The sequence below is a fragment of the Pelodiscus sinensis genome, chromosome 23 (genome assembly GCF_052426305.1).
Source record: "Pelodiscus sinensis isolate ZL-2025 chromosome 23, ASM5242630v1, whole genome shotgun sequence".
Lineage (NCBI taxonomy): Eukaryota > Metazoa > Chordata > Testudines > Trionychidae > Pelodiscus > Pelodiscus sinensis.
The window spans coordinates 22,628,363-22,653,973 of record NC_143074.1 but is presented as its reverse complement, the minus strand read 5'-3'; the positions used below and the strand labels follow the sequence as shown (position 1 = coordinate 22,653,973).

At 45.4% G+C, this 25,611-nt stretch overlaps 1 protein-coding gene across 1 annotated transcript in view; it reads left to right on the top strand.

The window, feature by feature from the left end:
* UBAC1 (UBA domain containing 1) overlaps nucleotides 1–25,611 on the top strand; it is a 40,005-nt gene that overhangs the window by 3,160 nt on the left and 11,234 nt on the right. The window contains exons 2-7 of the mRNA XM_075905522.2: nucleotides 8,424–8,544; nucleotides 14,465–14,538; nucleotides 15,891–15,998; nucleotides 18,076–18,178; nucleotides 20,078–20,186; nucleotides 22,055–22,286. Of these exons, the coding sequence (XP_075761637.1) occupies nucleotides 8,424–8,544; nucleotides 14,465–14,538; nucleotides 15,891–15,998; nucleotides 18,076–18,178; nucleotides 20,078–20,186; nucleotides 22,055–22,286 (747 nt within the window). The remainder of the gene's footprint in view (nucleotides 1–8,423; nucleotides 8,545–14,464; nucleotides 14,539–15,890; nucleotides 15,999–18,075; nucleotides 18,179–20,077; nucleotides 20,187–22,054; nucleotides 22,287–25,611) is intronic.

Below are 25,611 nucleotides of genomic sequence, written 5' to 3'. Positions count from 1 at the left end.
ATCTTGTTTAATGAGTTAACCAGGTAAACATTAAGTTTAACTGGTTAACTGATTACACAGGGATGGGAAGGGCTGCTCCAGCCCATTGGCTGGAGTGCCCCTCCCCTCACCTTTCCCCGCCAGGCTGGAGTGGCCCTCATGCCACAGGTAGTCTCCATAGCCATACTTGTATTTGGAGAACAGCTTCATTTTATCCAAGATAGGTGTGGCTGTCGGTAAGCTACCAGTGCAGCCTTTGAGCAAAATTAGGGTGTGGGACTACCATGTGCATTATAGAATAGGTGTGGGACTACCATATCCTACAGAGCTCCTGGAGAATTATCACGTTGCTGTCTTTATTCACTCTTGAGAGATTAAGCACATGAGTGATGTGAGGATTGTCAAGGCAGGGTAGTACAATGATTGCATGCATATGTGTCGATCTGAAAGAGCTTTAATTTTCAGGAAGCCTAATTGAAGAAGTGCTTGCAAGTAATGTGAGTTGGGGCAGAAGACAATTGATAACTTGGCAGTGGTGTTTGATCGCATTCTGTCTGCTCTTAGTGGTAATGGTGTTGATTTGCATAACCATTATGGATAATATATAACCTTATGAAGAGGAAAAATGGAAATGGAAAAATCTTGACTAGTGATCACAGGCATATTGTAATGAACCTTGGTAGTACCTTCAGATAACTAATGCAGTCATCTCTAATGTGATGCTAATTAATCTATTCCCTAAAGCGCCTCTGCAGTCACTATTACTGTGAGTTGTAGAAAGTAACATTCATCACAAGGTTCTACTTTGGATAAAGAAAGGAGGTGTGTCATTTCTCTCCCTCCCTCTCCCCCCCTTTTCCCCCTTCCCCCCATAGCTTCCAAAACATCACTGTGCTCCAAAGTTATTAAATATCCTCATGTCTTTTCTTAACTAATTCTGCACTCTGATCGTATGGCCAGTTCTTTATCCCTAATTATTTTTATTCTTGGTAGGGATTCTGCTGCAAGTGTTTGTCTCCGCCTACAAAAGGGAAGCATTTTTCCCAGTTGTAGGACTAGGGCCTTGAGTCACATATAAGTTTTTCAGGGTGGGAACATGCCTGCCATTGTGTGGCGCCCCATGGACTTTAGTGGAACTTGGATCTATGGCCTATCTGCATATGACACCTTGCAGGATCAGGACCCAAATTTGCCTAGTTCTGGCTGTGAAACTGGCAGTGTTTATAGAGGTTTTTAGAAAAGTCAGATCAACCACACACAATTATATATGGGCATAATTATATTGCACTTTAGCAGTTGGTAAGTTGGCAGTTCAGGAAATGACACTGCAAAGAGGGGAAGGAATTTTAAAGTTATTCCTATGAGCAAATGTTAAGCAAAGAGTAGGGTATATGAATTTAACCTGGATTTGTCACTCTGACAAGGTGACTGCACACAAAATACAATATCCTTATATCATTGACACAGATCCCAAAGGGTTGTAGCCTACTTGTAGGTCAAGTGCCTCCCAGATCAGTCAGCTAAATCCTTAAGGTGGTCTGGCTGGTTGTTCAGTCTGTGTCCACCATATGTTCAGTGGCATGATGATAAAAGACAGTGTAACCAGATGGCCTTAGAATCAGACTGTAAGAGCGTAAAGCAAATTTTAATAACCCACTCAGTTGTTGTAAGTAGAAAAGCAAAACAATGGCATTTCAAAGAAAAATTTATTGAAAGTAAAAATATACAAACTCCCTGCAATATATCCTTGTCGGCCAAGGAAGACAGCAGTACAAATAAATATTAAGGTTGCAAACACACAATTTTGCATGCTATAAACAGCAACTTAACGATTAGCTGTAGCTCTCAGATTCTTAGAAGATACCAGTGTGACACTAATAGTTGCAAAGTTCTGTAGTTTAATTTAAGCTATTTCCCTAGAGTCATCGGTCCCGTGTTCTTTCACTAAAGATGCTTTAATCCAAAGATTTATAGCATCCTTATCTTGTCCAGTGGTCTAACACACTACAGGTAGTCTCATCTTATAATGAGGTATTCAAAAAGTACATCTGTTTTAGGAATTTCTGAATCATCTCAGAGACTATAATGCAGTCTTTGCTGTAAGATCAGCAGTTAACATGTGGCAGGACTAGTTGTAAGTCACTGGCCAGTAAAACACAACTAAAACAATCTCACTATACAGGCAGTCCCCGGGTTACGTACAAGATAGGGACTGTAGGTTTGTTCTTAAGTTGAATCTGTATGTAAGTCGGAACTGGTGTCTAGATTCAGCCGCTGCTGAAACTGATCAGTTTCAACAGCGGCTGAATCTGGACGCCAGTTCTGACTTACATACAGATTCAACTTAAGAACCCCAGGCATCCCCAAGTCAGCTGCTGCTGAAACTGATCAGCGGCTGATTCCAGGAAGCTTGGGGCAGGGGCTTTCTGTAGTCAGCCACTGGTCAGTTTCAGCAGTGGCTGACTTGGGGACGCCTGGGGCAGAGCAGCTGGGGTGCTGCCGGGTTGGTCCAGTAGCGCCCAGAGCGGCGCTACGGGACCAACCAGCAGCACCCCAGCTGCTGTACCACAGGCATCTGGAGCAAAGCCGTGGAGCATGGGGGCAGCAGGACAGCCCAGACTCGCCGTGGCTGTCCTGCTGCCCTCGAGCTCCACGGCTTTGCTCTGCTTTGCTCCCCCTCTCCCTGGTCTGCAGACCAGGGGGTCGGGGAGCAAAGCGGCAGAGCACGCGGACAGCCCAGACGCGTCTGGGCTGTCCGCTGCCCGCGTGCTCCGCCGCTTTGCTTCCTCTCCCTAGTCTGCTGGAGACCAGGGAGACGGCCCCGTTCGTAACTGCGGATCCGATGTAAGTCGGATCCGCGTAACTCGGGGACTGCCTGTAGTTCCACTGATGTGTTAGAGATGCTCAGAAATAATTTAAATCAAGAGCTGAAGTCCTGAGATGAAAACTGGTATTTTTCGATGTATAAGTAAAGGGGGGAAAAAAACGTTGAGCTCTCTTATGATCAGATCATGGATTCTAAAAGCTCTCTGAAAACCCAAAGTAATACAAATGTTTACAAAGCATCAACCTGCTGAAGTTGATGGTAAATGCCTTCTTTTGAAGGCAATGAATGCCTTCACTTGCAGGAAACAGTAAATATGCTTAGATAAAAATGTACAGTAAAACTCCAATTGTCCGGCACCAACTGGAACCCGGAAGTGCTCCGGCCAGCCGGACAATTGGAGCTGCTCCGCGCCACTTCCCCAAGTCCGCTGCTGCTGCTGCTGACATTGACCAGTGGCAGTCTTGGAAGTGGCGCAGAGCACAGTAGCTGGGTGCTGCCGTAGTGCCGCCCCTCACTCCCCTGCTCAGCGCCCGGCAGCACCCCAGCTGCTCTGCTCCGCTGCCTCTGCCGCTGCTGAAACTGATGAGCAGTGGACTTGGGGAAGCTGCAGAGCAGATCAGCTGAGGTGCTGCTGGGCGCCGAGCAGGGGGATGAGGGGCGGCACTGAGGGACCAACTGGGCAGCACCCCAGCTGCTCTGCCCGCTGCTTCCCCAAGTCACCGCTGCTGCTTGCAGCCCCAGCTTGCTTGTCACCAGTGGTTGCGCGGGGCTTCCCTTGCCTCCCTGCATAATGGTGCAGGGTGCACCCCACGCTGCACCATTCCCCGCTGACCCCATCCCCACCCAGACACCTCACAGCCCCCCTTCTGGAGTACCTCTTGATACTCTGGCATATCCAATAATCCGGCACCTCCTGGGTCCCAAAGGTGCTGGATTATCGGAAGTTTACTGTATATTGAAAAGACTCTCATTCGGAAAGCCTTGTTTTCATTTTTGTAAGCAACTGTACAAGGTCTTGCTCAAGGTTGTCATTAATAAGTGTTTTACTTGGCCTCAGTGAGCTGCCTGGGAGAGAGGAGTGACTTCATCAATCCTGGGGCTTCAGTGATTTTAGTTTCTCCCTTTTTAATGTTTCGACTGCTACGTTTTCTACTTCCCTGGGAACAAACGAGAAGCCTCTGGATGCACTGATGTAATGTTCTGGAAGTCTCTCACTCTGGGTCAGTGAACCATTCTAGCATGAAAATGAGCCAGTTCAAACTGGGGATGGAGTTGTATTTGGTGTTGCAGTGCTAACAGCCAGGGTAAAACGCCAAGCTCCTTTCTTAAGCTCCATCTGTGGTATGTACATTTGGAGGCTAGCTGCTTGCTTTTGCCAAGCTTAATCCTGCACAGTCTTTTTTTGTTACCCGGGCAAAAAGGTCCAGGTCATCTGCTGGGGTCGATCACCATAGCTCCATTGACTTCAGTAGAATTTTGCCAATTTACACTTGCTGTGGACCTGAAACACTATCTTAGCTTACACAGTTGGTGCCAGGAAATGGTTTACCGTATTCCAATCAGATTTTCTCCTGAGAAAGAGGGGAGAATCCCTGGTTTTGCATCAGACTTTGCAGATATTATGGCATTGCTGGGCACTGTTATAATCTAACTTTTGACAGCACTTCTGTGGCAAGTCCAGAGGCTTTGAGATTCTGGTTTCATCATGAGAATGCAGCCCACACATGCTGGAAAAAATCTTCAAGTGATCCAGTACTCTACTTCTGCTTTTAACAGTTGGTGCATTTCTAGATATGGAATACTAAGAGAAACTAGATGTACTGTGAATATATCTCAGATCCAGAAGAAAACACTGTTTTGGCTAGTGGTTTACAGCCAATACCCAGACAAAAGGGAGCCTTGAGGCTCTGTTATTGAGGCTACTCTGAGTGACCTAGGACAAGGCACAGAAACTTCTTGAACCAAAGAACACACAAATGTAAGGCAAGGAATTCTTGTGGTGCTTAATGTTTGAAGTTGCTGTGAGATCCTCTGACAGGTGCAATAGAAATGCAAAGTATCACCACATATGACGGTAGCCCCATTAACACGGGTCCTATAAATGACACATACTTCTACTCTGTGTGTGTGCGTGCGTACGTACAGGGCTCAACAATCTCTGTAATCTACTCGCCCATGGTGAGTAGATTACAACCCGGAAGAGCCGGGTTCGGGCGATCTGCACATGTGTGTATATATATGTACGTCTAGATTACATCCCTCTTTCCACAGAGGGAAGTAAATTAGGCACTTTGAAATTGCAAATGAAGCCGGGATTTGAATTTCCCATGCTTCATTTGCATAATCATGTAATTATAATAAACTTTCAAAATAGCGCCATTATGTGATTATGCAAATGAAGTGCGGGAAATTCAAATCCTGGCTTCATTTGTTATTTCAAAGTCCCTAATTACATCCCTCTTTCGACAGGGATGTAAATCTAGACACAGCCTATATATCTGTTGTTTCCACTTCAGTTCATCGGATGAACTGGGTTTTGCTCATGAAAGCTCACAATTCTCTCCATATATTGGTTAACCTCGGGTGCCGTAGGGCTACCTGTTTTTAAAGTTAGATTTACACAGCCCCCCCCCCTTTTTAATGACAGTGTGTGAGCAAATAGTGATTGCTAGATTAGGCAAAAGGCTTGTACATTTTACACTCCTGGTGAAGGAATTGCTTGCTAGGGGCATTGCAGCCTTCAGTATTTCAAGAATGTTTTAAAAGCTTAGTGAAATTTTTTTTCAGCCTTTCAATTTGAAGACCTTAATTACTACCCTCTGAACTGTCAGTCTTTTCACCCAAGTCTCCCCTTTTTGTTAGTATATTGCCCCTAGTGCCCAGAGATTTCATCCCTGAGCACAGTAGGATAGAATCTGCTCTTACCCCAGTATAAATCCAGTTCCTGTGGAGTTATACTGATGTACTTGAGATCAGAAGCTGGCTCACTGAATGCAAATCTTCATTAACTTTTACCATCCTCACCTCTAATTCTTCTGGAGACAGCTGCTCAAAAATGTCTTCTACTAAAACTGAAATGGTTTGTTTGGCTTTAAAGCAATTTTCTTGGCAAATCTGTGGGATTAGGAAACATGTTTGATTTTATTAATGTTAGAAAAGTTACAAATCATCTATATCACACCAATCCATAGACTCAAAGGACTGGATGGGACCTTAAGTGATCATTTAGTCCAGTTCCCTACACTCATGGCAAGACTAAATATTATCTAGAATCCCTGACAGGTGTTTATCTAACTTGCTCTTAAAAATCTCAGATGGAGACTCGAATAAATTGCCTAGAAAAGTGCTTATCCACCCTGATAGGAAGGTTTTCCTAATGTCCAACCTAAGCCACCCTTGCTGCAATTTAAGTTCTTATCCTCTGAAGTGAAGGAGAACAGAATTGCTTCCATGTAGCAATCTTTTATGTACTTTGTAAACTTATGTCCCATCTTAGTCTTCTTTTCTCCAGACTAAACAAGCCCAGTTTTTTCAACTTTCTCTCATAGGTGCTGTTTTCTAGACCTTGAATAATGTTTGTTGCTAGTCTCTAGACTTTCTCCAGTTTGTCCAAATCTTTCATGAAATGTGGTGCCCAGAACTGTAAGTTCTCCACTTGAGGTCTAATCAGCACAGAGTAGAATGGAAGAATATTCAGTAGCAAGAGGTTTGCTTTCGAACTGTGACTGCTTCTGGGGTGCTCAGACTGAAATGAACACAATGTTATTTATGGTGCAAAGCTATATTTCTCTGCAATGTGTATTTTTTTTAAATCCATAGAAGCTCTGGGTATGTACATGGCAGTGGGCTGCTAATACATTCTAGCAATTCCAGTTGAGTGGCCTACCACTTTAAATTGCTATTTCAGCATTGGTCTTATATATTTCATATGAAAGGTCTTAAGGATTTTTGGACTAATTTGCCACTTTTTAAAGAGATGAACAAAATTAACCCTCTCCAATAATGTTAAATGAATGCTCACTCAGTCTCATGGTTTCCTGGCCACTTGATGAAATAAATTCTCATAAAATATATCTTCCCAAATATTTCTACCTCCGTGTACAGGGTCCACTGTCAGCAAGCAGCTGCACTGACTTCCTCCAGGGCCCACAAGTTCAGGCCTCAGGCCTCAGCCTAGCCTTTGGCTGAGGGACAGTTTATAGGGCCCAACCCTTCGTCAGGATGGGCAGGCAGACAAGGGATTAACATAAACTGGTCAGTAGTTCACGGCTTAAGACACAGCCCTGAGTTAGGGCGACAAGTGTCCATCACGAGCAGTGTAGCAGTTTACAGCCCCGGCGGAGTCCCAGCTGGGTTGGGGTCGGGTCTCCTCACTGCTGGAGAGCCGACAAGCTCAGGGGTTTTTCCCTTACAGGGGGAACCCGCCACTCCCAGTGGAGGAGTGGCAGGGGGGACACAGGCCCGCCTGCATCACTGCCTCCCGGCCCAGGGCCCTGATAGTAATGGCCTTGTAGCCACTAAGTCGGCAGGGGTCTGGGCCCTTAAATGCTAACTATGTTGAGGGGTCAGCGGGGTTCCAGGCCGCAATGCGCTGCCCACCCAACCTCCATCTCCTCGGCCATCCCAGGGTCGGCTATCCCTGGGCCTCTTCCCAGTTCTCCCTGTGGGGCTACCAGGCTCCGGCAGGTCTGCTGGTGACGGAGGAGCTGGCAGAGTATCCATCGGTTTGGGCTCTAGCAGGGGTCCAGGTGGGCCAGACCAATCATCTGGGCCTGATGAGGGTCCCTGCAGGTTTGGTGCGGCCTCTTGGTAGTGGCCGGAACCTCAGAAGCCCAGGCCAGAGATCAGAAGTCAGCAGAGGTCATGGCTGTCCAACCCAGTCCTCCATCGGGGTAGTACAGCTGAGCCGTGAGCTGGAGTCAAGCATCTGCCCTGATCAGCTGCCTGGCTCTGACTGAGCTCCCAGCTCTTATACTGCTAGTCCCACCCACTGGCTTCCTGTGGCTGGGGCTAGGGGAGGGTGCACTCACCCACCAAGGGGGGGGGGGGGGTCTTAGAGGGCACTTCCTCTTCTGTGTCAGAGTGTGGCCATGTTGCTGCCCTGGACTCAGTACACTCCCATTTCTTTGGTTTTTAAGGCCTGATCCTGTAGCCTACTGGCTTCCAAAGGGCCATTCGTATGCGAAAGGGCTGCAGAGTTTAGTCTATGAAATTAGTTCTTTCAAAAAGTTGTTGACTGACTTATGCTCTCAGCAGGAACCAACATCCTGCTTTTTACCAGTTTTAATTTTTTAAAGCATCACTATGATAGGTCTGAAATCCTGCTTTTGAATGTTTGCTCCTTCCAACCAGGGCTCCTGTTTATATGAAAAGAAACCCGTTTGCCTGTTCGTTACCAGTGAGTAGTGTTACAGTATGACTCAACTCTGTTTCTTTAGTATGTTATACTCTGTATATTAGCCTCTGGAAAATTGTCCTATTACTTACGCTATTAAAAGACTGGTAAATGCAGGCACAGTTCAAATGTGGAGACTCCCTTCAATATGAGGTGCAGTGATTTATGTAGTAGGTTTATTATTCCTGTCCTCTGATGCTCAGCATTTATCATTTTCTCTAGTGTGTACCTGGGAGCTTAGAGGATCCAAAAAGCATAACTCATCATAAATTGATCCATGCTACTTCAGAGAAGGTGCTGACAGATACAAAAACAGTTTTGGAGGAAAACATTCAAGATAAAGGTAGGAGCGCTTTATGGTTAAATCTCATTCATGCAGTTGTCGCCTGTCAGCTTAGAAGCATGACTCTGTATTTAATTGTGGGATGAATGCCAAACTGTGACCTTCTGGGTTCTAAGACAAGAGCACTGATAAAATAGCTAAAAGGTACAGGAAATAGAAAGTATATGGACTATCCCATAGTTTCGTTATTTGCTCAACAGTGATTTTTTTAAAAGAAATAAAAACATATACATGCAGTAGTTGAGCCAGTAGATTAAATGATTTTTTTCTTTATTTTGTAAGTCTGTTTTAACACACACAAAAGAGCAAACTACAATTGTAATCTGATAAGTCTAATAGGTTCAAACTGTGCACAGCTTTTCCCTCTTGCAGTTGTGTTTGTGGTTGGTAAACACAAATTAAATAGACATCTTTATTCTGAATACCACCCCATGCATAACTTTAAGTTGGCTTTTTGGATATTTGGGTCTAAGTAAATAAAAAATAATAGATTAAAAAAAGAAATTACCTTTATCAGATAAGGCCTCCGAGTCAAATAGTGGGGTTTCTGTTGCTTTCTGAAGGTTTTTTTTTTTTTTTCAGTTTCTCAGTTTTATAGTGCTGTATGCTTATGCTGTGCTTTGCAGACGTAGGTCAGAGTGGATCCCTGGTATAACTTCGGTAGCTGCAGTGGAATTGTGCCAGGTGTGTATTTAGCCTGTTGAATTAAAATGCAAAAAGGCTTAATATGAAACAGAAAGGTCTGAAGCTTAGAGCACTCAGATAACTGGGTTCTGTTTATATGGGGCACTTATATTTTCACAAATGCCCTTTAATTTAGTTTTTAACTTCCCTGTGTCTCCATCCCCCCTCCTGTAAATTGGTATATTAATGACCTACATTGCAGGGGTACTGGAGACTTAATTAAGCTTGTGGCTATAAAATGCTTGGAGACCGTCAGAAGAAAGGTGCTTTAGTGCAAAATATTTGTATGAAAAGTAGGGATGTAAAATCCCATTTAATTAGTTAATCAGTTAAATGTTAAGTTTAACTGGTTAACTGGGGGAGGGGCTGGAGCGGCCTCTGCACCAGGCACTGCTCCATCTCTTCAGGGCGGCTGGTCCCAGCCTTTGTGTGCTAGGAGTCAGCAGCCTTGTGCTGGGAGGCTTTCCCCGCCTTCACTCACCCCTGCTGCTGCTTCTGCCCCCTCCTAGCTTGTGAGCCCGCACAGGCTGGGAGCTGGCAACCCCGCAGGGCTGAAGCTGCCCTCCACCTGCATCTGGCCTTGGGTGAGGGGCTGTTCCCAAGGTAACGGTTAACTGTTAAGGGTGATGCTCACCAGTTATCATTCACATCCCTAATGAAAAACCTAAAGGGAAAGCGTGCGATGTGACCTGAGATCTTTCAGGTTTACTCTTATCTGCCCAGAAGATTTGCTTCAGTTCTAGTCATAGGTGCACAGTCACCAGTGCAGTTACCCAGTCTAAGCAGAGTGCCCTGCTCTAAGCTGCCCTTCGCACCTCAGTTTCAGGTAGGGGTAAGCTCCACCACTGCAGTAAGTGGCCTTCCTTGCATCTATTAGGGGTCTGCACTGGTGCAGCTATGCAGGTGGCTGGCTACTCATGGCTATAATTAGGGCAAATCTCCAGGATGGAGAACACCATCTGCGGTTTGACTGTAGGCTTCCTTTCCAGCCTCTGGTGTGACAAGGACCACATTGCTACTGCATTCTTATTGTGGGGAAGCAGTTGTCACTTTCACCAACAGTACAATCCATTGTAGGGGAGTTGGGGCCAACAAAGAACTCCTTTCCTGGAGAAGAGGGGAAGTGGGGAGCAAAACTTGGGATAAGCGGGTTTAACATGTGGGTGGAATGTAACTAATGATGAACTATGCTGTGAATTCTCTGTAAATCCGGGATAACTTCATGTTTAAAGGATATCAGAATTTGGCTGCAAAGGTGTAACTTTTTAACTTAAAGTATTAAAAATAAACCATTTCCCAGCAATATCTCAGATTATTAAAACAAAATATTTTTTAAATCTAACTTTTCAGCATTTTATTTACTCAGCCTGTCCCAGAGACCAACCAATTTGTCAGGTGTTTTGTGGTCAACTTTAATTTTTTGACTTTTTTGCCCTTGTACAGAGATGTAGCATTTGGATAGCTTGCGCTGGCATAATGCATGGGTGAATGAGTTGCAAACAAAGGAAGGGAATGTTTTTAGATCCAAAAATGTTTACATCTGGAAATTCCCTGAAACTGTGCAAAGAATGCAAACAAATCCCCCTTTCTATGAAAAACATCATTTTACAAGTTCTGTGACAGATATTGCAACCCCAGGCAATATCTGTGGGGTCTGTATTATACTAAGGTTATGTGTCACTGTGGGGCAGGGATTGTATGCAGCAGCCATGGGGACAGTTATCACAGCTCCTCCAGGAGCTAAAAACATCAAGAGTTGGGTTTTTTTCTAATTCAGCAAATGGGCAGGACTTTCTATCCATGGGCCCCAACCCTTGTGGAACGGTTGGGAAGATTTTGTTCCTCTAAGACTGATGGGTGACCTCTGATAAGCATTTTGCATACATATAGGAAATGCCAGGTGTGTGTTTACTGGGTAATGCTTTTAACTCAAGAATGAAGGTGCTTGCTCAGAAAGGGTATGTCAACACAGCAAAGTTATTTTGAAATAACTTCACTAGCGTCTACACGAGCCAACCACTATTTCGAAATTAATTTGAAATAGCGGAGGGCTCATTTCAAAATTGGTAAACCTCTTTCCACGAGGAATAGCGCCAATTTCAAAATTGCTATTTCGAAATAAGCACGGTGTAGACGCTTATTTCGAAACAGGGCCTCCCGTAACCAGGAGGAGTACCAGCGGCAACACCTGGGGATCCTGCGAGGCCAGCACCGTACCCTGGACTACTGGGTGCATGAAGACCTGCAGCTCTGGCGGGGGAGCGGGCGGGAGCTGCTTGAATAGGGCCGTGCCATCTGCGACTACCTGCAGACCTCGGTGCAGAGATTGCTGCCTCCTGCTGCTCCAGCCCCTGCTGTCTCCCCAGCTACCACTCCTCCTCCCACTCCTGCTCCCCCTCCCACTTCTTCCTCTTCCCCCTTCTATCCTCCATACCTTCCTCCCCCCCCCCCCCGTGCACGTCGAGGCCCCCACACCCACAGTGCTGGGAGACAGGTGGGCTAGCAAGACATGTTGACAGATAGACATCTGTCAGGGATGGTGTAGACGGAGCTTGGTCCCGCCTTGAGGGCAGGGGGCTGGACTCGATGACCTCTTGAGGTCCCTTCCAGTCCTATTATTCTATGATTCTATGATCCCCAAGCCTGAGCTTCTCCTCCCCTTGCCTCCTCCTTCCAGCTCTTTCCTCCCAGGTTTACCCCTCCCCTCTTCCACCCTCGTTCCCCCCCACCACCCCAGTTTTGTTCAATAAAGAGAGTTTTTCGTCAACACGTGTCTTTATTTACATGAGGAAGGGGGGTTACAGAGGGATCAGTGAAAGGACGTGAGGGTGCAATGAGGCACAAGCCCCCAGTGGGGCACGCCAGGGAGACTTTAGTCGTCCTCTGGGTGGAAGCTCTCCCCCCGGGGCTCTTCTGGATATGGACAGCCCCCCAATGGGCCTCCCGGCTAGCAGCCGTGCGGGACTGCATGTACAGGCCAGCCAAGCAGTCGGCCTCTGCCATCCAGCCTGGCAGGAATGCCTCCTCTTCCGCTCACACAAATTGTGCAGCACACTGCTTCCACGTGCAGAATATTCCGCTTGGAGAGGTCCAGACGGGTGAGGAGGCATCTAAAACGGGCCTTCAGCCAGCCGAATGCCCTCTCCACCATGATGCGGGCCCTGCCGAGCTTGGCATTAAAGGCCTGTAGGGAGGGGTGAGGTGTCCCGTGTAGGGCTTTGTGAGCCAGGATTGTAGGGGATAGGCTGCATCCCCCACCAGGCACACAGGTATGTCCACGTCCCCGACTCTGATGTGGCAGTTGGGGAAGAAAGTCCCGGTGTGCATCCTTTGGTGCACAGAAGAGTTGCGGTAAACCTATGCGTCGTGTGCTTTGCCAGAGCAGCTCACGTTAATGTCCACGAAGTGGCCCTGGTGGTCAGACACAGCCTGTAGGATGATGGAGAAATATCCCTTCCGCTTTATGTACAGGGAGTCCTGGTGTTCCGGGGCACGGATGGGGATGTGTATCCTGTTGATTGCCCCTCCCCCCGCAGTTGGGGAAGCCCAGGGCGCCAAACACCTCAATCACCGTGTCCACATCAGTGAGGTGGATGACTCTGCAGAGCAGCACTCTATTGATGGCCTTGACCACCTGCAGAGGGACACAAAACTGAGAGTCATTAGGGTGCCAGGGTGGCTGAGAGTGCTCCTTCCCCGCCACTGCCCCGCGCCCCCCACACCGCAGGAGCAACCCCCCTGCAGTCCTAGCTACCGCGGGCAGTTCGTAGTGCGGCTGGGACAGAACAAACCCTCCTGGGGAGGGGGACTTGCACCACCTCCCCCCCTTTTCCGTAGGGCAGCCCATGCCCTCCTTGCACCCCTCCTCCCTCCTGGCACAGTGGCCGGAGATTGCCATACCGGCATGAGCAGGGCTTGACAAACGGCAGCGAAAACTTCTCACCAGCCCCGTACTGCGCATGCGGAAGAGCCGCAAATGAACGGGACGAGCAGCTGAAATCTACTTGCCACGGGCGAGTAGATTGTATAGTTTGTCGAGCCCTGTGCATGAGCACCACTCTGCTGGTGGCTCTCCCCACGCCGAACTGGTTCCCCACAGATCGGTAGCTATCCGGCATAGAGAGCTTCCAGAGGGTGATGGCCACATGCTTCTGGAGGGGAATGGCGGGCCTCGTGTGCATGTCTCATCGCTGCAGAGTAGGGGCGAGCCACTCGCAGAGCTCGAGGAAGGTGTCCTCCTTCATCCTGAAGTTCTGGGTCCATTATTGGTCTCCCCAGCGCTCCAGGATGATGTGGTCCCACCAGTTGCTGCTGGTGTCCAGATGCGGTGGGGCATGCTGGCATCCAGGAGCTGCAGCTGCTCCTCCACGTACCCCAGGAAGATCCAAATGATGGCATGGGGGTTGGGCTGCAACAAATGCTGCGAGGCGGGCTGCAGAAAGCGCAGCCAGGCTTGCAGCAACACATCCAAGAGAAGCACTAGAGTGCCCAGGAGCAGCTCTGGCTTCACGGTGCAGAGTGCTGTGGTGTCCCGAGTAAGGGCAACCAGAGTACGCAGAGAAAAAAATGCTTTGCTGTCCCTCAGCGAGGTAGGCAAGCAACCAGGGAAACCTGAGAACCGGCTGTTCAGGGGGGTCCCTTTAAGCACAGGCCTCAGATAGCCTCAGGCAGCAGCCACACAAAGTAACTCCTGACCTGATGTCCTGCTGGAACTGGTTTCATCTGGCTTTAAATGCGATTCAGTGTCCAATCAGTGTGGACGCGCTATTTCGAAATGCATTTTGTGTGTAGACGAGTTATTTTGAAATAACTATTTCGAAATTAGATATTTCGAAATAACGCTGTAGTGTAGACGTACCCTAAGAGATGAGCAGGAACAAGTAATTACTGACTTTGTGCTGTTCATAAATCTCTGGGGGAAAAAGCAATGCATAGGGGTTGTTGGCATTGGCTTGCTGGGGGATATCATAGTGGATGGAGTGGGGGGGCCTTTGCAATCTTAAAATCCCAGTTGGGAAGAATCGAAACACAGATCTCTAGTCAAGAGAGCTGTGTCTGGGAACTGGAAACACTCTTACCGGGTGTTCTCAAGGGTCTGTGCAGGGGGAATACAGGAACAGTCACCCCCAGAATGGTGAACAGCCTTCATTTTGCCATTTGTGTATGTTGGCTTCTAATCTGCCTGACAGTCCATTGCATGTTACTTCTAACATATTCCAGAATCTTCTCTTTTTAGATGTCTTGCTGTTGGTAAAGAAGCGAGCTCCCCCTCCCCCTCCTAAAATGGCAGAAGTATCAGCAGAGGAAAAAGTGAGTTCAGACACTTTGTGGGTGCTTTTTCTAGGCTGCCTTTTCCCTCTCTGTATTAACAACTTGGAGAAGCAAAGCTGTGGGTGTTCCATATTTATGTATGGAGGCAAATGCATCCATTTAATTAAAGATGAAATAAATGAATTTCAGAAGGATTCACATTCCTTTGAAACTTGCCAGAGAATCTGTAAATTAACAATAATGTTTGCCTCAAACAGGATAGATGCACTCTGTGGAAATGCTGTGAGGCTGATCTTTGAATGTTCAATAATAGAATAAATCATTAGAGGTTGTGCCCTGTTGCACCTTCACGTAATGTGCCCTTTAGAAAGCTGTGTCTAACAGCTCTGATTTCTGTCTTTAGCTGCATCTCGACTTGGGCCTTCTAACCATGTCTACACTGGCGCTGGGAGCAAGCTGCCCAGACTGGGTAGAGAGACTTGCTAGGCTGACCTGTGCTAGCATGACCAAAATAGCCCCCCCAGCTCGAGCAAGCAGACTTGTGTTAGGGGTGGGGACGCTGCAGCACCAGCAGGGAGCTCAGGTCCATGAGGTGGGGCTGGCTAACTTGAACCCTCAGTTCTGCAACATGCACACGGCTATTTTTAATGCCTTAGAGCAAGAACTGCTAACACAAGTCTGACTGAGCTGGGGGTCTGGCTCCCAGCTCCAGTGTAGATTCATCCTGGGGCACAAGCATTGGCCTTGTTAGGCCCTTAACTGTACCCATTCTGGGTGTAACTGTTATTTCAGGGGGTCAGCATTCTCCAAAAGGTGGCCGTGGTAGTGCTGTACCTGCCCGTCATTTGCAAATGCACTGAGCTATGCCTCTGCTTGTCCTTGTGAATTGCTGGAGGTCTCTGCTTGTATGTGCTGCAAACCTGTTTTTTCTCTTCCATGATTTGCTTCCTGCAGGTATCTGTATTTACCTGTGCACTGTTTCTCTGGGATCTTGCTGTGCTGCGTGTCACACTGTCTTCCTCTCATTACGTCCTCTGTGTGTTTGTCTTGGAGGGTTCAGTATTAAATAGCATCTGAAGTGTTCACACATCTCCCCACTAATTCTGAATAGAACACAGACACATTTGAGGATTTCTCTACAGGGAAGGAACACATCATAGTGATTAGAGCACAGGCCAGGGAATGGAGATTTCTGAGATTTCTGGATTCTGTTACCTTTGACAAGTCAGTTCCTCCTCTTTGTGCCTCAGTTTCCCCATTTGTAAAATGGGGATATTTAAATGAAAAACACTATATGGGCCTGTGGAGAATGTCAGCTATAGCATTTTTATTACTGTAGTTCCGTGGATGATAAATCACAAAATCTGAGCATGTTTTCTTTTCTTGTTTAGAGGAAGCAAGAACAGAAAGCTCCAGATAAGGATGCTATTCTCAAAGCTACAGCGAATCTGCCCTCTCGCAATGCAGATCGCACTGTGGCCCACCACAACATGAGAGATGTAAGTACAGTAAATTTCCGATAATCTGGCACCTTTAGGACCCGGGGGACTAAAGGACTACACCTTTAGGACTGCCGGAGTACCGGAAGGGGGACTATGAGGGGTCTGGGGAGGGAGGGAGAGGTCGGCGGGGAACTGTGCAGTGTGGGAGAGGGCGGTGCTGCAGGACCAACCCGGCAGTACCCCAGCTGCTCTGCCCCGACTTCCCCAAGTCTGCCACTGGTCAGTTTCAGCAGCAGTGGACTTGAGGAAGCCGGGGGCAGAGCAGCTCCAATTGTCCAGCTGGCCGGAGCACTTCTGGGTTCCAGTTGGTGCCGGACTATCAGGAGTGCCGGACCCTGGATGCCGGACAATTGGAGTTTTACAGTATGATGCCTTTTATCTACTTTGTTTATATGCTGAATCTAGATTTCCTCCTTGATTTAACCCTTCTCTGTGACATCCAAAAGTAGTTCATCTAGTCTTGAAGACTTCACTGAAACTTGAGCCTATTGCTTACTTCTTTTGAAAGAAGTGAAAATATATGGTCCATATTTCAGGTCCAAAGTAATACATTGGGGAAGAAACGTACCTAATATACCAGCATCATAGGTAATTTAAAACTGAACTTTAAGAGTCAAATTAAGGTTTTCCCTGTTCATGCTATGTTTTACTACTTGCACTTCTCACTGACTGATAAAAACTTAGTCACTTCCTGGTTCTAATGTTCAAGCACAGCATTGCAAAGTTTGGTTGGAAATCATGTCTGGGAATGTTTTTGTTTTTAGTTTTGCTTTTGAAGAGAAGTGTGATCTTTGTTCCCTTGTTTTAGGGTATTCTCTCATACATGGCAATTATAGTGAAACTGTCCTGTGCCTGTACAAAATATTTACCTATCTTGTTCCATGTTTTTCCCAAAGGAATTTTTTTTTTAAAGTACTGATTTTTGTCTTAGTGGCTACTTAATAAAGATCTTAACTAAAAGACCAATGTGATTATAAACTGTATTCCCTGCAGAAAGGAAGCTCTTTTTAATTCCAAGTTTCTACTGCATTCTGGGTTACACTTGATATTAAGTTTCTGTTTATAAAGGAATAATTAATAGACATTTTAATAAATGAGTTAATCAGAGGTTAATCTGATGGGTCAGTGGGTTGCCATCTATAATGACTCATGATGATATGCTTATAATATCTAACATACTTATTAATCTATTGATCGTTTATTAACTCTTTATATGCTATTCATATAGGGAACCTTAGCATAAAGTGTGACTGCATTCTTTTTTGCTTAAAATTTTTTATTATACATGGAGTTTGAGACACTTTAGTTTCCCTCTTATCTCTGTTTTAAAAATTTAAAAATGCCCTAGCACTGCGCAGCTTTCAGAATGCTGAAGGACTTTGTGAGTATGTGTAAAATGTGTGTTCAGAAAACACAGTGAGAGTTGCTTCTTTAGGTTTGATACTTCATGCACAAGAGAGTAACAAAGCCCTATGTGCATAGTACATGCTGTTAAATAATAAACAAAATAGTGAATTTTTTTCTTTAAAAATCATACACGTCTCTAGCACTTAATTAAGTGAAGCGTGGAAAAATTGGACCAATTTAGTTAGCGGCTTGCCCTGTTGTATATGGGATATGTTAAACATGTTTCTAGGTGAAGGAAGGATAGCCATGACATACTGGAATGGCAAGTCTCAGAAGAAGCTGAGAAAATGCCACTAGCCAAGAAGGCTCATCCCTTTGTAGAAACAGGTCCCCAGTCCTGAAAGCAAATTCACAGCATCTCACCAGAGATTTTGGGCCCCTGTTTCCATTAAGAAATAATAAAGCTTTCTCAGCTAGTTCATTATGGGACCAAAAGCAATGGAAGAAATAAACAACCCTTCCTGCATGGCAATTCTTGTGCTATATAGCACTCCACGGGAAACACTCTAACTTATTTTTGATATGCTAAACACAGTGAAAGCAAAGCCATAATAAAGCAACTTTCTGGCAAGGGCATAGTGCACAGACACTAACAAGAGATGGGTTAAGTGATGATAGCTCTTGGTAGCTTTCCATCTAAGTGTTTTGACAGTTTCTTTTCTTGCAGTTCCAGACAGAACTCCGGAAGATCTTAGTTTCACTTATTGAAGTTGCGCAGAAATTGCTTGCACTGAACCCAGATGCAGTTGAACTATTTAAGAAGGCAAATGGTAAGCACGTATCCTTAAATGTGTTTTGTGGAGCCAGGATTCGATTAGCCTTGTCAAGAAATACCCAAAATATTGATTCATCCTATTACAAAAGGCCTGTAGGCGGCCATAACAACCTTCATAGCTCCCTACACAGAGGGTGGGGATAGGTCCAGACATCAGTGGGACTCTTCTGAGGAATACCACTTGCAGAGGAAGGAAGCGGTGTTGAAAGTTCAGTAGGTAACACTCTTCCCTCTCACTCAGCAGTTGCAGTTTGATGGCTTATTTTTAAAAATATGCTGGTCCTATATTTGGGACCCTACCAGCTTCATGACTGTGAAAAACAAATCATGGACTGAAATCTGATCTCTGTCATAAAATCTGGCTAGTGTAGGGACAGGGGTTCCCTCCAGATGCTGGGGACAGATGAGATTTCTCTTCCGCTGCATGGGTTGTCCACAAGACCGGGTCAGACCCATCTGTGGGAATATCTCCCAGCTGCGGGTAAACTTCATGGCTACTAGCTGGAAGCTCAACTCCGAAGGCAATGCTGTCACCAGGCAAGCGCCACCTGAGCCGTCTGTGGCCCTTGGTTACAACACTGACATTTCAGATTTAAATATCTGAAACTGAAATTTACAGTTTTTAAAACTCTATGACCATGGAATTGAACAAAATAGACCGTGAATTTGGTAGGGCCTTACTTATACTCCAGGAGGCACAGAGCAGCAGGATGTGGCATCTTTTCAATGAGACAAAACCATAACCAAGATCTTGACACCTCATGGTTACTAGAGATCTTCTGGCATTTTTCACACGAGCCAGGGTCATAGCCTTTGATGTCTTGCCAGATTCCAACTTAAATAATATTTAGCCTTTTTAACACTCTGTTTGGTTTCAGTTGAGTCTAATATCTGTCATAGAGTGCGTAGTGCTGCAATGCAAAAAAAATGTTAAGTTCTGCTCCTGGTGTGTGTAGTGTCAGGGGAAGCATTCTGGGCTGAAATCTAGATCCCACTAAAATTAATAGCAGAATTCTCATTGAATTGAATTGGGCAGGATTTCATTCCTGGTGTTTTGGTTTTCATTGGTAAGTCACTTTAGGATGAGAGGTCCCAATGTAAAATTATTCTCAGTGTAACTACTGGAAAACTTCACTCAAACTTCAGCTCTTGGGGGTGATGAGGAATGGGTTAGTACAAGGGCACAAAGGGAATTTCTACTGTGCAAAAAACAAAAGTATAGTCTTAATTTTAGTTAGCTGACCTGTGTTAATTTATGGGGGCTAAATAGCAGTGAAGATTCAGCGACTCGTCTTTTAACTTGGGTTAGCAGCTAGAGGTAAAGTCTATAGAGTTGAACTCAAACTGATAGCCCTGAAGTCATAGCAATTTAGGTAATTTAACCCAAATTTTAAGAAGGCGCATTTTTTTTTTTAGCATAGACCTATCGTTCGAATTAGGATTAAATGGAGAAAAGGGAAAATTTAGGCTGAATATAATGAGAGAGCTTCCTGACACTGGGATTTATTGGGGCCTGATCCCTCCACATGTTTTGTCAAATAATTCTTTACATAGTCTCATAGAAGTCAGTAGCTCTGCTTGTGAGCATGAGGACTGCTCATTCTAAAGGCTTGAAAGCTCAGTCCAGAGTGGAGTAGAATGCTGGAGGCAGGGAGGAAACCCACTCCCTTCGTGTGAGACATAGAACACTCTTCTTGACAAAGTTCAGGGCACAGTCCAGCATTAGCTGAGCTAAGGGGGTTGAACTAGAAGACTTAATAGGTTTTTCTCTCACCTTCTCATTTGCTAGGATTAGAAAGGGAAGACTGAAGGATTCCAGCTTACCAGATATTTTCCCAGATGGAGCAGGGATAGACGTTGGCTTGAAGTCATAATGTGAATCTGTTTTTTGTAGCTATGTTGGATGAGGACGAGGAAGACCGAGTGGATGAAATAGCCCTGCGACAGCTTACAGAAATGGGGTTTCCAGAGAGCCGAGCTGTCAAAGCCCTTCGGTTAAACCAGTGAGTATTCACAGCACCCAGCATACGGGATTGCTAATTACTGAGAGAACTTGTGCATGTTATTCTTTGAATAATAATGCATTTGCTGTAAACAGCCTCCTGGATCACCTCATCCATGACAGGACAAAGCATAGCAGAGGCACTCCATCCTACACGGGATGGAGGTCCACATGGGGGAAGAGGTCACGTGAGGGAACCATACTGTGGTGTTGTCCGTGCTAGACTTGTTCTGAGAATAAATGGAGGTTTGTGGCCTTGTACATTTCAAAAGCAAGGAGTGCCACCAGTTCCCCGCTCCGCCCTCTTCCCCATGGAGATGGTGCAGGGGGGGACCTAGCTTTCTGATAGAGGCAGTAAAGGTGGGGAGGGGGGAGAAAGCAACTAGTCAACTCACTAGTTAACTATCCGACAAGCATACGTCTCGTCACTTACTTCCCTAGTTCAGATGCTCAGAGGCTCTGCTTGGTGGGGCGCAAATGCTCTTTTGGGCTCCAGAGATAAGCAAGGGGGAAAGGGGTGATACTCACCTAAGCACTATCCATTCCAGGTACCAAAACGAGCTGTCACTCATGGTAAATTGTGTAAGTGTAACGTGCTTGCTTCTCTCCTTACATAATGCTTTGACTGGCAGTGAAATAGTTACCAGTGTTGGTATTTTAAATGCTAGGCTATGTCTGCACTACAGGGTTTTTGCACAAAAACCCATGGAGCGTCCACACCTCAAGCGCGTTTTTGCACAAGAAAATCTACAGTCAGTCGATAACAGAGGGTGTTTTGCGGTGATGGTATATCTCCTTCTATGGGGCATAACTCCTTTTTGCGCAAGCGTTCTTGCGCAAAAAGGTGTGTGTGGACACTCCACAGGGGTTTCTTGTGCAAAAAGAGCCTATCACAAAAAGCACAGGTGCTCTGATGGCCATTCTGTGAGTTGCAATCAGAATGATCTTGCACAAGAGTGTCCATGCAGTGTGGACACACTCTTGCGCAAAAGCACATCACTTTTGTGATGTGCTTTTGAGGTGTGGACGTGCTTTTGCGCAAGAAGTTTTTGTGCAAGATCTCTTCTGCAAAAAGCTTCTTGTGCAAAAACCCTGCAGTGTACACAATGCCCTAGTGACAGAGTATCTGAATTCACACTCCATATAGATGAACAAGGGCAGTTCATTGCTGTGGGCTGTTGTTTCAGGTCCTGTGCAAACTTGGGGGACACATCACTTTAACTCATCCAAAAATTGCAAACTGAGAGTTTCTTCTGAACTCTTAGGGAAAGAGTGACTTACTATGCTGAAATGAAACTGAGGTTCTGGAGCGCAGGCGACACCCTCAAAAGCATATTTTAAAATGTTCCATAGATTGCTGCTTCAGCTGATCTTCAACACTTGCTTTCCTCTATCTCCACCTCTCCTCTCCTTTCACTGTCAGCTCAGGAGAAATCAGTTTATGGTGCCCATGATAACTTAAGAACAAGTATGTGATGTTGCACCAAAGCTGTTTTGTAACCACACACAATGAAAGCTTAAAGGAAGCAAATTTGTGTTTTGTGACCTCTGTTTAAGCTAGCTGGTGAAACTGAAAGTCCTAGAAACAAAAGCTGAACATGTGCAGGATGTTTTACTTGGGTCTGTCTACTCTGCAGCTGGGAATGAGCCTCCCATCACCATTGGCTAGAGTATAGACCTTGCAGCTCGGGCTCTGAAGCCCAGCTGGCCCTTTGTTCTGAGCTCAGGTGGCTAGCCGGTCTCTGTGGGAGCTGCAGCATCCATGCTGTTAAGCTGGTGGGAGTCTGTCTCCCTGGACTGGGAGGCTCGCTTTTAGCTGCAGCGTAGCTTTGACTCCCCATAATGGTTTCCATTAACTTTTTGTCCCAGTATGTCAGTGACGCAGGCCATGGAGTGGTTGATAGAACATGCAGATGACCCCACAGTTGATGCACCACTTCCAGGTCAAAGCTCATTAGAAGCTGCCTCTGATGCGGGTGCCTCCTCTGCTGAGGCAATTGCTGGTCCTAGTTTGGAAGCTGGTGGTGAAGAGCCCAAGGATGAGCTGACAGAAATATTCAAGAAGATCCGCAGGAAAAGAGAATTTCGTCCTGATCCACGAGTATGTGTTGTCTGTCTTACTCTTCACTAAATGGAATGCGAAGGAATCGTTGTGGGGACACAGTGGGCTCCAAATAACTGTTTACTGACTATATGCAACGTATGGATACTTGTGTATACTGCTGCGCTGAGAGGATTCTGGAGGTTTTTGAAATACAAGACAATCAGGACCTTTAGAAGTCTCTCCCAGTAGCTAAAGGGTTACTGCCCAGTACATAGACCCCATAATCTCGAACACAGGTGCACCTAAATTACCAGCATCGTTAGGTCTGCCCCAGTGTTGGGACTAACCTCTTGGCAAAGCCGTTTGTAATCACAAGTTGGTCCCACCATTAAAGCCTGAGGAAATAAGCAGTTGTGTGTATTGGGGAAGAAGTACCCATAGGGTATTTATTATGGTGCCCTGGAGACTCTTATTGTAGAAAGATACCAAAGAGCATTTAAGCTCTTGAGTTTGCAGAAATTACAGTGAAACGTCTTTTCAAACTGTTTATCTGATCTGTTATAAATATGCAGAGACAATCCCTATTCAGAACAACTTAGGTGCTTATTTTCCCTTAAACTCACCAGGAGATGCTGTTTAGAATTCAAGGTCTGCTTTCACCATGCAAGGTTTCCTGAGACTTTGGCAAGATTCATCAACGACTTAATAGCTAATATTAACACATGAGTAAAATTACTTATCTGAAAAAGACCTTTTAAAATAATCAGATACTGTGAATATCAGATACTTCAGATACACAGTTCTAAATATTGAATGTACTCCATTCTAGTCTGACTAGAACTAGCATATGGATGTGATATTGTGTGTTTTATTGCCAGATAACCATAAGCCTTGGCTATGGAGCATAAAGTACAAGTTCTAAAACCCCATCTCCAGCATCCCAATTATCTGACTACATACCAGACGATGGCTGTGTTCTCATTACTTGCATGTTTTGGAAATGCAGCACTAATTCTATTCTCTTGCACCAGTAGAAATCCAGAGCAATTCCAGTGAATTCTAGATTTACACCAGTGTAACTAACAACAGAATTTGGCTTATAAACTCTGCTGCCTGCTTCCCTTTAAGTCAGTAGTTGTTCCCTTTGGTCTTGCCTCCTCTCTAATATTTCATAATACATTTCAGATTATGCTTGCTCTTTTCTTACCTTTTTTATTCTGCTATTTAGTAGTCCAATCTAAATCATGAATATTACAGACAATTAACCTTCTTTAAAAGACCAAGCTAAATACACTTGATTGCTGCCAATCTACTTTTGCTAAACTTGTTTTGCCAGTCCATCTTTCAGATGTGCCCACCATTTAACAGTCTTATCACTAACTAACCTGGGGATTAAATTTGTCTGTAAATTGTTTTCTTCCATGAGGAAGCTCACCAATATATGAAATCTCAGTTTTCCAACATTGCAATGAAATAATGTAGGAGTGCAAAGTGGATTAGTTTCGTATCAGTGTTTAGAAATCATTTGTGTAGCACCATAAACATCTGGAATTTTTGAAATTATGAGAACAGTTAATAAAGAGAAGCCCCTTAAACACAGGAGTGAAATCCTAGACCAGCTGAAGTTAATGGGAGTTTTTCTCTTTAATAGAGCTAGGTTTTTACTCTGGGATAGAATCCTTGGTTCCTTTTGCCTAGGCAGACTAGATGATGGCTGAGTTTTCCCAAGAGAACTGTTCTCAGAAGATGCAAATACCTTTCTGCTTTTGTGAGTACATAAAATAGGAAACAGGAATAAAACTATCCCATAGCTTGAAACAGAAGTGGAAACCGAAACATCTGAAGAGGAGTACGATGAGATACTAGGAATGATTGATGGAAACAGCAGCTTGTCTTGTCCTAATTCCAGGTTAATTCCTGAAGGAAGCTGCATGCTACAGCCAATATTGCTTAGTTACACAGCTGCAACTCTCTCTGAAGTCAACCTGATCTGACCCTTTGTAATTGAGATCAAAATCTACCCCTACAAATCTATAGTGGTAAAGGGGGAGTGGCAGTACAAAATAAGCTAGTTTCATTATGTGAGTTAAAGTACGGTCCCATTTAAAATGTGGTGTAAACTTTAACCTACTTCTTAAGAGACTCTCTATCCTGGCTTCCTCCCCATCACAGTCCTTTCCTAAATGTCATATTGCTAAATCTAAAATTAGTGCCACAGCCTGCAAATGGTACATGTACTATAACTGAACTCCTAACATTGTAAAACCTCGTTTAAAAACAGCGCATTCTCCTTGTAATATATCCGTTATAGACACAATTAAGGTATGTGACCAGAGAGAAACAAGAAAGGGGAAAGAAAAAGGAGTCCTTCCAGTGCTTGTTTGGTGTGTGGGAACTAGGAATGGGGACGTGCACCCCTTGAGTGTTAGAGGTTGCATTTCTTTGTAGATAATTTTGTGTTGGTGCTGCTGAGTTTGCTCAGATGTCCCGTGTAAGCAGTAGGTGCAGGGTGGAGTCTACTTCCAAATTACAGTACCAGGAAAAAGAGAGGGTTGTAGTGAAAGGAATCTGTTTTCTTCTTTAAGCCCCAAGGATGCTGACATGGAACACTATAATAATGAGGGGTCACTCAGTCATTTCTCTTACACCTGTGCTTTGGAACAGTGTAGTAATGCTTAGTGGTCTTAATTTTCAAACAGCTCTGCGTAGGGTTGGTTGCCAGATAGTTTCACAAAAAATACCGAACATGGTGGGGGAAAAAATGGGGACCAAAGTTGTTGGTCAAAAAAAAAAAGTCACAGCACCTTTAAATCCCACACTCCCCCCCCCCCCCCCCCCCCCCCAGGTGTGGCAGGGGAAGAATGTCCCAAGTGGCCTTCCGTCCGATATTTTACATGTCCGGTATTTTCTGTTTTTCTTTTTACCGAACAGAAACCGCAGATACCGGACTGTCCAAGCCAATACCGAACACCTGGCAACCCTAGCTCTACTGGGAATTTTGACAGTTACTTTAATAGAAGCAGGATGTGGCTGCTGCAGTTTTATTAGTATTAGTATTATTAGCTGATAGACTTTTAAAATCTCTTGAACCTCTGCTAGCCAACAGTTGGCACCCAGGAAAAAAATAGTCGAAAGGGAATACAGGCAGTCCCCGAGTTACGCGGATCCGACTTATGTCGGATCTGCAGTTACGAACGGGGTTTGCTGCCCGTCTCCCTGGTCTGCTGGAGACCAGCAGACCAGGGAGACGGGAAGCAAAGCCTCTGAAGACGTCAGCAGCGGGACAGCCGCGGCGCGGCTGGGCTGTCCGCTGCCCGCGTGCTCTGCGGCTTTGCTCCACGTCTCCCCAGAGGCTTCCTCAGAGGCTTTGCTCCCCGTCTCC